Source organism: Cryptomeria japonica, chromosome 3 (genome assembly GCF_030272615.1).
Source record: "Cryptomeria japonica chromosome 3, Sugi_1.0, whole genome shotgun sequence".
In the NCBI taxonomy this organism is placed as follows: domain Eukaryota; kingdom Viridiplantae; phylum Streptophyta; class Pinopsida; order Cupressales; family Cupressaceae; genus Cryptomeria; species Cryptomeria japonica.
In genome coordinates, this window is record NC_081407.1 from 219,399,003 (window position 1) to 219,411,054 (window position 12,052).

Here is a 12,052-nt window from a genome sequence, read left to right on the forward strand (position 1 = left end):
TTCCTTATCTCAAATGTCGAACAAAAGTTTTTTGAAGGGGAGGCAATGTCAAGATCCACAATCATATCTATTTATTCCTTGTTAAGTAGTTTTGAATTAAATTTTTTAACAAAATATCAAACATATATGATTTGTAAGTTGTCCTTTTTGCTAAATTTGTCTGCCCCGCATGCTTGGGAAGTAGTAGTTCCTTTAGGTAAAATTTGTATCAATAAAGAATTTGATAGTAAAATAGATTAACCATGAATTATATTGTATTAAGCTGTATCAAGCTTTACTCAATAGGTTGCCCCCTCAAAGAGGTCAACAATATATTGCAGTGCGAATCTATCAGTTCAATGCAATATTTTTTTTGTGTTTCAATTATTTGGCTAATCTCTTGCACAAAGTTCCCTGGAAACGATTGTTATAGCCATTAGTCTACTTTGTTTCCAAGACAAGTATTTGTGCGAATTCCTATTTCAAATTTTCAACTATTGCCAGTTCAAAAATGTCAATTAAATTTAGGAAAAGTGTTATCAAAATCAGAAGAAAGAGATGAGCATCCAACAGAAAAAAGAAAATATTTCATACAGTGTACCAAGGTTGGCAACCATCCCTTCATTTATTTAAACAAGTTCACGAATGCTGAATGAAGAACACAATGGTGTTTTCTGAACAATCGAGTAAACAAATACAAGTAGTCAATTCAGATAATCCTTAACATATTTCAGCATATGATTCCCAAGTATCCCTTCCAATGGTTACGGGCTAAATAGAATATGCTCAGAAATCTCAAATACAAATGGCTTCAAAGATTTGTCCTGCAAAATCCACCGTACAATACAACCCAATACTTCATTCTCACAAACATTCCATGTTCAAGTGAACAGTTGCAACAGAGTGATTTGGCAGGATCAAAGAAGAAAGAGCTTGCCTAAGGAGCTCGGCTAGCTTATCATGCACAGGTATGAATTACATGCAAAATCTGTTCTGATCTACTGACACTAGTGGATATTATTACTTTATTGAGAACCCATTGCTTGTCTCATTCCTAGTTAGCTGCTTCAGCAGATTTACTTCATAAACCTTGCTTGTCGACTTGCGTTGGCAAACTCCTTGTACCAGTTGGCTAGCTGCTTCATTAGTCAGGAGTCAGAGGAGCTAACATAATTGTACGCTTGTAATATGTTTTATAATTGTGCTACCACAATCATGGTTAATTGTAACCAAAACAATTTTTTAAATGGTCAAAGCAGTGAAAGATATATCGCTAAATTTCCCTCAACATTATTAAACATGAAATTAACTAGGAAACAAGGCAGTTTTTATTCTATCCTACATTTTGGCGGCACGTATATAAACATTAGATGCTCCTTGATATTCCAACTATCTATTTGCTCAAAAATACTAACTAATTGACATCATAATTCAACAATATAATATCGTATTTAAAATCATTGGACAATAAAGAAACCCATGAGTAAATCCCAAATAACAGTAAAAGTAAATATTATGCGGCTTATCTTTTGAGATGCAAAGACTTCCTTCAAACTCATTTTTTTATTGGTTATTTTACAGCATTTGTCATCTTTTGAGGGCCGATACGTAAACTATACAACCCTGAAATTTAAAGCTAGGGCCTGTCTGTCAGTCTTAACCAAACATCTAACCTGATCATATCCGTGGTTGGACCCATTTCAAAATCTTAATTGGGTCATCTCTTTCACAACAAACTTTTACTATTGTATAACTGGATTGAGAATTTTCTATATCTGGATGATCCTTCCTTAACAGTGATTCTTGAATGTTAGGCTGGATATTAGCTCCCTAAGTTAGAATAACAGTCATGTGAAGCAGTTACAGATGGTTGGAGAAGTCAAAAAACAAGAATAAGACACTTCTTCATCCACCAAAACTTACAATAGGCGAAAAGATATATTCTTTCAACCAACAGCCACTGTGTCAGAATGAGCATTTGCTTCCAATGCCAAATGCGTTTTACTGGTAGTTTCATGGACCTCAACTTCCCTCTGCTCATTTCTTTGGCTAGAATTTGAGTTGGACAATTTTGATGCAACTTGAAAGTGCTCTTTACTTTCTGTTTGAATGAAGTGTGATTCCGTCTTTGTAGAAGACAATTTATCTATTTCTGCTAGTGCACTTTCTCCTAGCTGATTCCTCAGCTGCTCCTGTGTCACATTATCCTATAATGTCAGTATCTCCATATCTTGAAATAAACATAATGAAGTTTACATGCTTTACCATAAATAGATATCCTACCCGTAACAATCCATTGCTTGAAGCAAGCTTTTTCCTTTCCTCTTCCACATGGGCCAATTCGTTTCTCAATGCCATGTTTTCCGCAGATAATATATCAACTTTTGCTGTCAATTCTTCACATTCGGCCTGATTCAGACAAATCAATATTAGAATAGCACATAGATTCCAAAGCCTCTTAAACTGCCCATTAGTTACTGCATAAAACATTAAGGGAATTAAGTCTCTAGTTATGTCTTCATAGTTGTTTCCCTTGTCCTCACCAAAACCCGCTCCTCCTTTCTTTCCTCCCACTCTCTCCCAAAGTTGAAAAGGCTTTCCCATGAAAAAACATTGAGGTAGAACTAGATACCTGTTTCCGTAACCGAGAACGCCTGGCAGACTCTCGATTGGATTGCTTCCGTCTTTGCCTCTTCAACTCCCGTTCATCCTGTTGACAACTACATTTTAGCAAGAATACATGATGCAATATCTGTTGGAAACTTGGAAGTAAGTTCAACAACATTAAAAAGGAACAAGTATCCAGATAAATACAAAATTCAACGGCACTTATGCTCCTGGAAAAGAAAATCAGGGCTCAGAAAATAATACATAGATCTTTGAAACAAAGAGGGTATGAAAAAAAATGGAAATATGAAACTGGGTACAAATCCTCAACTGTTCAAAGATTTTGCTGTAACATTCCCAGGCACTGGAACTACTAAAGTTGGAATTGCTGAACATGTCCTGGATCTTATAAGCAATTAGGACAAATCCTCAACTGTTGAAAGATTCTGCTGTAACATTCCTACTATTAATAAATCATAATGGAAAAGCATTTAGAGATGGCAATGGTGGTGGAAGTTGATGTTACAAAAAGATTTTGATGTCACCTCTTTTTGTGGTATCATTATTTCCAAGAGTGTGAGTATTACTTGGGTAGTAATTTCAGTTATTCAATTTGCGATTGGCAGATGGCATGGGACCTGTAAGAGAAAAGGTTGCTAGCATTCAATTGATGCTCTCTTTAGGTCTATCTCTGGTTGGTATGGCTTCTTCTGTAGGTCATGCGAAATGTGGTGGTGGGGGAGATGCTGGTGCTAGGCCAGTGCAAAGATGATGTTGGAAAATTTGACTACATACATTGAGCATGAGATCTCCAATCCTGATCTTAGGGGATGGGTAACCTGGCTCTAGGACCTTGGTAAGCAGATGGATGGCGTCCCCTGCGTTGGCATTTATGAAGCAATGACAAACCTTTTGCTGGATCCTGGCCAATCCTTGGGGCACCAAAATGTGTTTGATGCAGCTCAGTCTCTTGGCCGTGCCACAGAGTTACGGATTCGGGTATGGAATTGCAGACTCGACAATTTTTTTTCCTGGGGTACGGGTATGGGTACAATTATATATATATATATATAAACCCGGCCCCACACCCAGACCCTGTGCGATGATTCCAGTATCTTAGCTGTGCCATGATGCTATCATTCACAGCAAGTGCTTACCTTCTCTATGATGATAATTCATAATGCTTATATCAAAAAGACAAGCAGAGGCTTTCTATGACTGTTATCTCGAACATTTTCATGAGGTAACGATAAAGCAACACAAAATGCATAAGAATGTAGAAGCTATAGCCAGGGCTTTAAAAGTTGAGGTGATTTTTGATGTTGAGTTGGATGACTGTAAATGCTGTAAAAATGTGGAGCTGGTGGACTTGGTTGAGGTCCCCCTCCTTCAAGAGTCACTAAATGTAAAACAGATTTGGATGAGCAGGGTGTGGCTCATGGCCCTGCGTAATTTGCCCAGCCTCCCCATGACTGTTTGGTACTTTAGGTCCATCTGGTGATGATCATGTTTCCATTTGCTGTTGTTATTATATTTTTGAACTCTAATGGGTGAGGAGCTGTGGTAATTTGCCCCTGTGCACAGTGGTATAATATGTCTGCTGGTAAACACTCTTTAGACTTCTGGTTATATTGATATAAACTGCTGTTTGTGAATATAAGGAAGGTTTACTATCCTGGCTGGCTAGAGACTGTGCCTTTGTTTCTTACCTCATAAGCTGAAGGTTTTTCTTTCTTCTGGTTTGGACCTGGATTTGTGGTTTAGCAGGAAAGATAATTCTCTTTTAGATGGACCTGGTGAGCTCACTGCTACCATCATCCAAACCTACTTTTTATTGGCTTCTAGGTGCATATGTGAGCCAAAAAAATATCACAACAAAGAGCATCTTGCAATTCAATGATGATTTGTTACGATTTCAGCCTCATACCAGTGAATACATTTGTAATAAATGATCACTGACGATCAAGGCACCCTTACTATTATTTTTATTGATGAATTTGAATTATAATATTTCCTTCTGGATAAAACTAATGTCTGTAAGTTCAGAAAATTGTTTAAGATTTTAAGAGTAGCAGCACTGTGTTACATGGGGACACGTTCCCGCCCCTCAAACCCCCATCCCCATCCCCTGAGACATTTTGGGGACAGCACTACAACAGCAATTAAATTAATCACAACAACAGTGAATGATTCAGATTCATAGTTAGATATTGTAGACACCTAAAATTGTCCTCTAATTAAATAAATATTTTAATTATTTATCTAATGTCTTCTATTAATTAAATGAATATTTATTATTCATTTAATCCCCCTCTCCTAACTTATATAAATATTTTATTTATTTAATTTATCTAGTCTTTCCTCTATTAATTAAATAAATGCTTTTATTTATTTAATTAATTCATATCCCTTTTTCCTCTTATCCATACGACAACACGTCTCCCTAAATTACCTACTCTTTAATCTTAGTCCTCCATTTCAATTTAACCTTTTAATCTTATTCACTCTTATCCTTTACCTTCCACCTCTTAATCCCCTCCCTTCGTCTCTACCTACCCTCAAATCTTATTGAATCTCTTTCATCTATGTGATCCTAGCCATTTATAATTCCACCTCTAAATCTAAACACTCCGTTCTTAGGATGCTTTTCATAGAAGAGGCGTCCTCATCTCATTTTTCATAATGCATACTTGAGCATGGACATTCTGTCAAAATCATTCTAGCATACATCATCACAACTACATCCATTCTTCCTTGCGCTCTTGTGCATGTGCAACACAAATCTGAGAGCAACATCATCAATGCAAGATCATGGAGGATAGGAGAGCAACGAAGACTAGCCCTATTAGACACGTGAAGGCATACTTTGTTTGATTTCATTAGTATTTGCATGTTTGTAGATTCTTGATTGATGTTGTGTTGAATTAGTTTGTAGATCTAGGGTTAGTGGTTGGCTTAGTTAGGGTTTACAAATAGGTGCAAATTCAACATAAACAGAAAAGCATCAAACTTCAAAATTCTTTTTATGGTATTAGAGTCAGTGATGATTATTGTCAGTTGCAAAAGAGGTTGAAGGTGAATTTGTCATGGTTTAATACAGTGTGGTATTGTGTGAGAAGTACAAACTAACAGTTTCTTCTTGGAACGTGGTTGGCATGCAGGTTTCTGCAGACATCGTCCAACATCATTTGCTAATTTAATTTTGCATTCAATTGGAGCCAACTTCTATTACATGTAAGGAAAATCTCATTTCAAGTACAAGAGATCTGCATGCATGCTGAGAAAAATCTTGCTCACAGAACCAATTTGCAAGAAAACTGCCAAGAAAGACCGTCCATCAATATTGAATATAGTTATGAAATAAAAAAGCAAGCATTCATCCTATAGAAAATTTGATGAAAGGGTGGGGCAGGAGGAAGGGGAGGAGTGGAGGGCTGTAGCCAAACCATCTAAGACTCGTCTAAAGGAAGGCCAAATAAACTGCTAAACTTCCCAACTGCATTATGAATTACTCTGAACGGACAGGTCTGATTCTTTTTCACTAAAACTCAAGTGCAGAATTGGAAACATTACCAATAATATAAATTTAGCATTTGCTATAGACTAGACATTGCATATGAAACTTAAGCTACATACCTGGACCCATAGTTCAGAGGGTAATCCATCACGGCCTGGAATTAGCTGAGTGTTTGTGGGAACTATTGTTGATGTAATAGCAGCTGTTCCTCGTCTTCCTTTTACAGGAGCAACAGATCCTGCAGCAGAAGCATTCCAGAAGTCCATACCAATATTTAGATTTGGCATAGGTAAGCTGACTGCTAGCTTTTCTGCTGCAGGTGTAATTGATACTATTGCACCCCTGCTTGCAGTCAACTTAGCTTCTCCAGCTGGAATATTCATATCATGTGCACCTGTGCCTTTTATTTGTAATAAAATAATAAGTCATTAATGGTTGGTGGTAAACCTGTTGTCAATTGAGTAGTCAAGCAACCAGTAGAAATGAAAACTCATCATTCACAAAGGGATACATTTTGTTAACGGTTGGTCAAATAAATCTAAAACAATTAGTATTACCAAATTGGTTCATGCAAAAAATAGAAAACTGTGTCTGTCTGATAAGTACAAGTAGGATTCATGAAAAGACATCAAGCATTTAAGATGAAATCTTTAATAAAAAAATTTAAAAATAAACATACCATTCATGATTAGTGGTTCAAGGTTTCTTTTCCTCCCAGTATCCAACCCCTGAGAAATATCCAGAAAAGATGCAACACCTTTGTAAAATAATACATAACAGCACAAGGGTATTTGCAAAAGTAACCCAAAAAAGAGGGAAAAAATAATGAGATCAGCATCCACACATTTGTGTACAAGAAATACAGAACAAATTTTCTTACATTTAGTGAATTGCCTTCCTCACTCCCTTCACTTGAACCGTCACTACCACTGTCCCCGCTGAAACTGGCAGTTCTATTTAGATCATTAACATATAAGTTACAACCATAGGAGAAAAGGTAGGAAAATAGGAGTTGCCTAGAACAGAAACTGATTTATGTGGAGTTATCTAAGCAGCATCCTAGAGCTTCTCACTCTGATATTATAGTTTAATAAGTTTATCAATGTCAATTATCAAATTTTGCAGCCTTCAAAACCCACCTTTGTGAGAAGGCGCCATTTGCAGTAGCAGGTGCTGCTTTTCCACCCTCTCCTTTACTTGTAACAATTTCAAGCTTTCCCAAACTTCCTTTTACCCTCTTCATTGAATTCCGTCCTTTAGCCCCCAAGGACTTTGCCTCTGGATCTGTGTTTTGTGTAACTGAAGTCTGTCTTCACGGAAAGTAGATATCAGATTTCCATTCAAACATTTCTTAAAAGATTAAAACATTAACAACTGGGTGCTAAAATTTATTAAGATCATTTCCAGATAATTACTGCCTACAATATTTCTGTAATTACCATTACAACATCTGTAGGATTGCCATTTGATGGGACCCCATATTGAGTGAATGTATGCGCACCCTAAAGTTGCAATCAAGACCACAATGTTAGAAAAGTTAGGATAATAAAATAGACCATATGTCCACAAACATATATAGCCAAAAATACATGTTAAACTATAGGTAACAAAGGGAGTGATCATCTCCTTCATTATTGACTTACCTGGAAAGAAAAATCACAAAGGCAGGCGCATACTTTCAAACTATAGTATTATAAAAGGAAAAGACAAGAATGACAAAACTCAAGGAATTAGAACTTACATGAGGTACCGATGGATGGCCATAAATTCCTCCAGATGGATACACAGCAGCATAGGGAGGAGTTGTTCCATAAGGTGGCATTAAATGCTAAACCAAGCAAATATACCACTCTATAAAATTAGTTAAAAGCTTCAACTGGATTCTTTCTTAAAATTTGGAATGGAAACCAAAAATGTTTATTATTACCTGACCTCCCCACATGTATGGATGCGGTGTTGGGCCAGATGCAAAATAAGGAGGTGGTGGGGGGGTGACACCTGCACCATAATATGCCTACACAAGAAGCATTTTTTAGACAGATTTAGGGAAAATACAGTTGATGTGGACTTCTATCAATCTGGAATTTCTTTTATTGAGAGCAAAAGCAAGAATAACCCATTACATGCTATAGATACAAGAATTGAAAAACAACAAGACCTGAAAAGAGGTGATCCAATCAGGATATGCAGGTGTAGCAGCCGGTTGTTCCTGTAAATACAGAAACATAGTGCCATATTTATCTTATGAATACATTTAAGGTGGAAATGTATCTTAACCAAACAAAATGAATATAGTGATTCTCACCTGTGGCGTTGAAGATGGCTTCACAGTCTTTGCCTGTGTTCCTCCTTCCCCTCCTACCTGTGATGTAGGAGATGGTTTTGCAGACTTTGTTTGGGTTCCCCCTTCCCCTCCCATAGCCAATTCAAGTAGAAACTGACTCCAAAGTTGGGGAAAATATATATAGGAATACAAACCCTTATACTTGTCTTCTCAATTGCCTACTGTCTAGAAGCAAAAAAAAAAGAGATGAAAGTATTAGAGGTCCACTAAGCACCATCCATAAATGCAAAAAAAAATAAAACAGATCAAGCAAAATGCATTTATCTCTTTAATCAGTCATCACAAATTTCTATAGCAACGTTTAAAATCTTTTATCAGCCACTGAATCAATGAGTATGGGAATAAATACCCTTTGCTTGCAAATTAAGCCCTAGCATATCATAATCAGATTGATAATCAACAAAAAGTTAAGCACCAGGTTAATACACTGTAAGAAACATACACACTTAATAAATATAATAACCATAAATGAAGAACAATGCCTAATAAACAATCTGCTTACAACAAAAAAGCAGTTAGTGAAAGTATAGAAAGAATATCCATACAACCATCTAATACAGATAACTCATTACGGAGCCCAAGAAATCCAAAACATAGATGGACCATATGTGAAAATTATAGTAATTATTTGTCAAAGCTAACACAGTAAAACATACATTTTCATAATGTAATCATTCCCATAAATATATATATTCTAGAGTGTAAACAAATCCAGGGCATAAATGACAAAACCTAATACAGGGCAAGATTGTGTCTTAATAGTAATATTCAAGATTTAATTCACACTCTGGCAATGCCGAAACCTATAACAACCCTGGATCAATGTTAAAGCACTTAGAAGTGCCAGTGGAGAGTCCTAGTTATCCTTGTTTGACAAAAAAATAGACATGATCTAAAATTGGGATTGTTATAAACCAGAGGTCTTGTAAGCTCTGGCTTCCTGGAAGTCGTCTAAAAAATATCTCTAAAGCCCAACCATGGACAGTAGTAGAACATTTGAACCTCAGTACTCCGTACAGAATAATAATAAATGTTGAGCAAAAAATCAATTTATAGTAACCAAAAGCATCACAGATGGAAATTAAGTCCACCATTTGTTTCTTAGATGGGTAAACCAATTCCAAAAAGGAGAATTTCAAGCCGATGCTAGAGAGTCAATTGCCCACCAGAACAGATGGGATACAAATCACAAATTAAAATCTCTAGATTCCTTTAAAGGTAATTTTAGTTTATATGATTACTGATGTTATAGTTTATATTCCATTGATTCATTATGTTTGACTAGAAAAACATAGGAATTATGTGAGTTGCATCCTGACACAGACATTATATGCATGACCAATCACAGAATTTGATTATTAGAATTTATATCAGAAACCCTTAAACTCCAAGGTACACCCCAAATTATTCAAATCCCAGGATTTATCCTCATAGAATGGGAATACATATTTTTATTTTCTCTACCAGTGTTACCTATTACCAAAAAAATCTCCCAAACCTGCATAAACCACCTAACATGGGCAGGTAAAAAGTCAACACGGTGATCTGTAAGGGTGTGGCTTAGTGGTAAAGATGAAGTATTCATCACAGCAATAGCAATGACAAAGGTTCAAAATCTGATGAACTAGCTCCCCACCTTAACCTAGTCTCTGTGTTAACGTGTTTTGTTACCTTTCGGAAAAATCCATTATATAAACCATCTGAACAGGTGTTTGGGTAGCACACTCTTAAGCAATGAATGGGCTAGTTCTCTTTTAATAAAAAGGGAAAAAGCCTATACACTAATATAACTTTTATCATCTCAGAGACTTAAAAATGGAATGAATACCCTTATTCCTAGACATCAACAACATCTACAGCTCCAGAAATTTTACCAAATCTGAAAATCAAACTCCCAAGCTCAAATACACGCCAAAGTAATTAAAAAATGCAATAAATTTCTTTATTCATATACACCAACAACATCTACCACTTCAAGGGTTTACCGAATATGAGAATCAAGCTGCCATAGTCAAGTGCATGTCAAATTAACTCCAAAAGGTAATCAATCCCTTTTCTCCTACACACAAAGAACAACATCTACCACTCAAAAAATTAACCAAATCTAAAAATCAAAGTCCCATGCTAGAGCGAATGCCAAAGCAATTTCAAAATGCAATGAATCCCTTTATTCCTACACATCAATGACATCTTCCACTGCAGAGGTTTTCCAAATATGAAAATCAAACCGCCATACTAAAGCACATACCAAATTAATTACGAAATGCAATGAATCCCTTTATTCCTAGACACCAACAACATCTACCACTTCAAACATTTACCAAATCTGAAAATCAGACTCTCATACTACAGTACATGTCAAAGCAATTCCTCGTTACCACTTTGGGTAGACACCCACAGCCATATCATACGCAAATTTTGTCACAGACTACCATAATGAACCATCTGGGTTAGAAAGCCAAAAAAAAGCGCGTACAGACAACAACCTGTGTGTATCAATGTTAGCTCTTAAAGCTTGAGAAAGAAACTCAGAGTTTAGGCAATACCATCATAACAACTGAAACAGTGCAAAACCAACAAACTCAACTGAAGCAACAGGTAGATTGAAAAAGGGAATTACAAATACCTGGTTCCAAAATCGAGTCTCTCAGAGGCACTGGATCCTTGCTGGCAATGATGGCATAAATCAATTGGATAAAGTGATTTGAAGGCCTAAACAAAACCCACTTGGAAGAAAAAGAAAAGTTTACTTGGAAAAGCGATCGTAAGATCCCAGTTTTTACCCCTCCAAGGAAAAAGAAAAAAACATAATACTAACTACCCAAAAAAATCGTTGCAAAGATTGGTCTAGTTAAACCTAAAACAGATCGTGAGAAAAACAGAGAAGCAAATCCATCTGACTCGCCCACTTCATCACCAAGAATCCATCTGCGCCTGGTTGGGGCAAGAGGATGGAGACGAAGCCACCAAATCGCCACCTCAGCTACCTACGTGTCCGTGTGTCATACGGCTCGTGTACAGTAAGTTTTGGAGGAGGGGTATTTTCTAGTGATTTCTTTGGTCTAGTCAAGTGTGAAATCAGTGCCCTTATTTGGGACAGGTGGCGATGGTGATAGGGATCCAACGGTCCACGATGGATGCATGACAGCTAGCCTATCCCGTCAATAGTGGGTTGCGTGGCACCATATATTGACGCTGGATAAACAATAAAATAGAGGAAGCTTAGTTTGGCTTTCTAGATATTTGGTGAGTCGGCCCAATTACAAGAGGATCAAACGACCTTTTTTCAGCTAAAGTTGTGTCGTACAAGTCAATGCCCTGTCACACATGAATGAAATGAAATGGAATGGGATGGGGCGGTGTTATATGTTTCCTAGAGCGAGGACTCTTTTCTTGCATGTGCCTTGTGCAACTTAACTAGATGTTTGTTCCTAGGGGACTTTGTTTTTCCACCCTCATAAGGCCAACACCACCCTATAGGTATGGACTTTGTAAGGTTTTTCATAGCATGAGAATTGATAATTGAGACAAATCTTGGCATGTTAGTCTAGTAATCTTGAGCTTAGATATTTGACATGGTGAGTTTCTTATATAAACTCTCGAGG

At 36.7% G+C, this 12,052-nt stretch overlaps 1 protein-coding gene across 9 annotated transcripts; it reads right to left on the reverse strand.

The window, feature by feature from the left end:
• Positions 1–585: 585 nt before the first annotated feature.
• Positions 586–11,483, reverse strand: LOC131076020 (bZIP transcription factor 16). 9 transcript variants are annotated; one of them, XM_058013035.2, is made up of 15 exons: positions 11,305–11,481; positions 11,074–11,159; positions 10,433–10,506; positions 8,409–8,612; positions 8,262–8,312; positions 8,031–8,117; positions 7,845–7,931; positions 7,543–7,605; positions 7,243–7,409; positions 6,984–7,056; positions 6,783–6,831; positions 6,223–6,503; positions 2,612–2,689; positions 2,263–2,388; positions 1,464–2,171 (listed from the first exon to the last, which is right to left on the reverse strand). In XM_058013035.2, exons 4-15 carry the CDS (start codon positions 8,520–8,522, stop codon positions 1,926–1,928), a joined length of 1,422 nt encoding a protein of 473 aa, XP_057869018.1. In that variant the 5' UTR covers positions 8,523–8,612; positions 10,433–10,506; positions 11,074–11,159; positions 11,305–11,481; the 3' UTR covers positions 1,464–1,925. The 9 variants fall into 9 exon arrangements, with proteins under 9 accessions (XP_057869017.1, XP_057869018.1, XP_057869019.1 ...); XM_058013034.2 differs by lacking the exon at positions 10,433–10,506 and adding an exon at positions 586–1,115 and having other exon boundaries at positions 1,903–2,171; positions 11,074–11,481; XM_058013036.2 differs by lacking the exon at positions 10,433–10,506 and having other exon boundaries at positions 8,409–8,608.
• Positions 11,484–12,052: the final 569 nt, after the last annotated feature.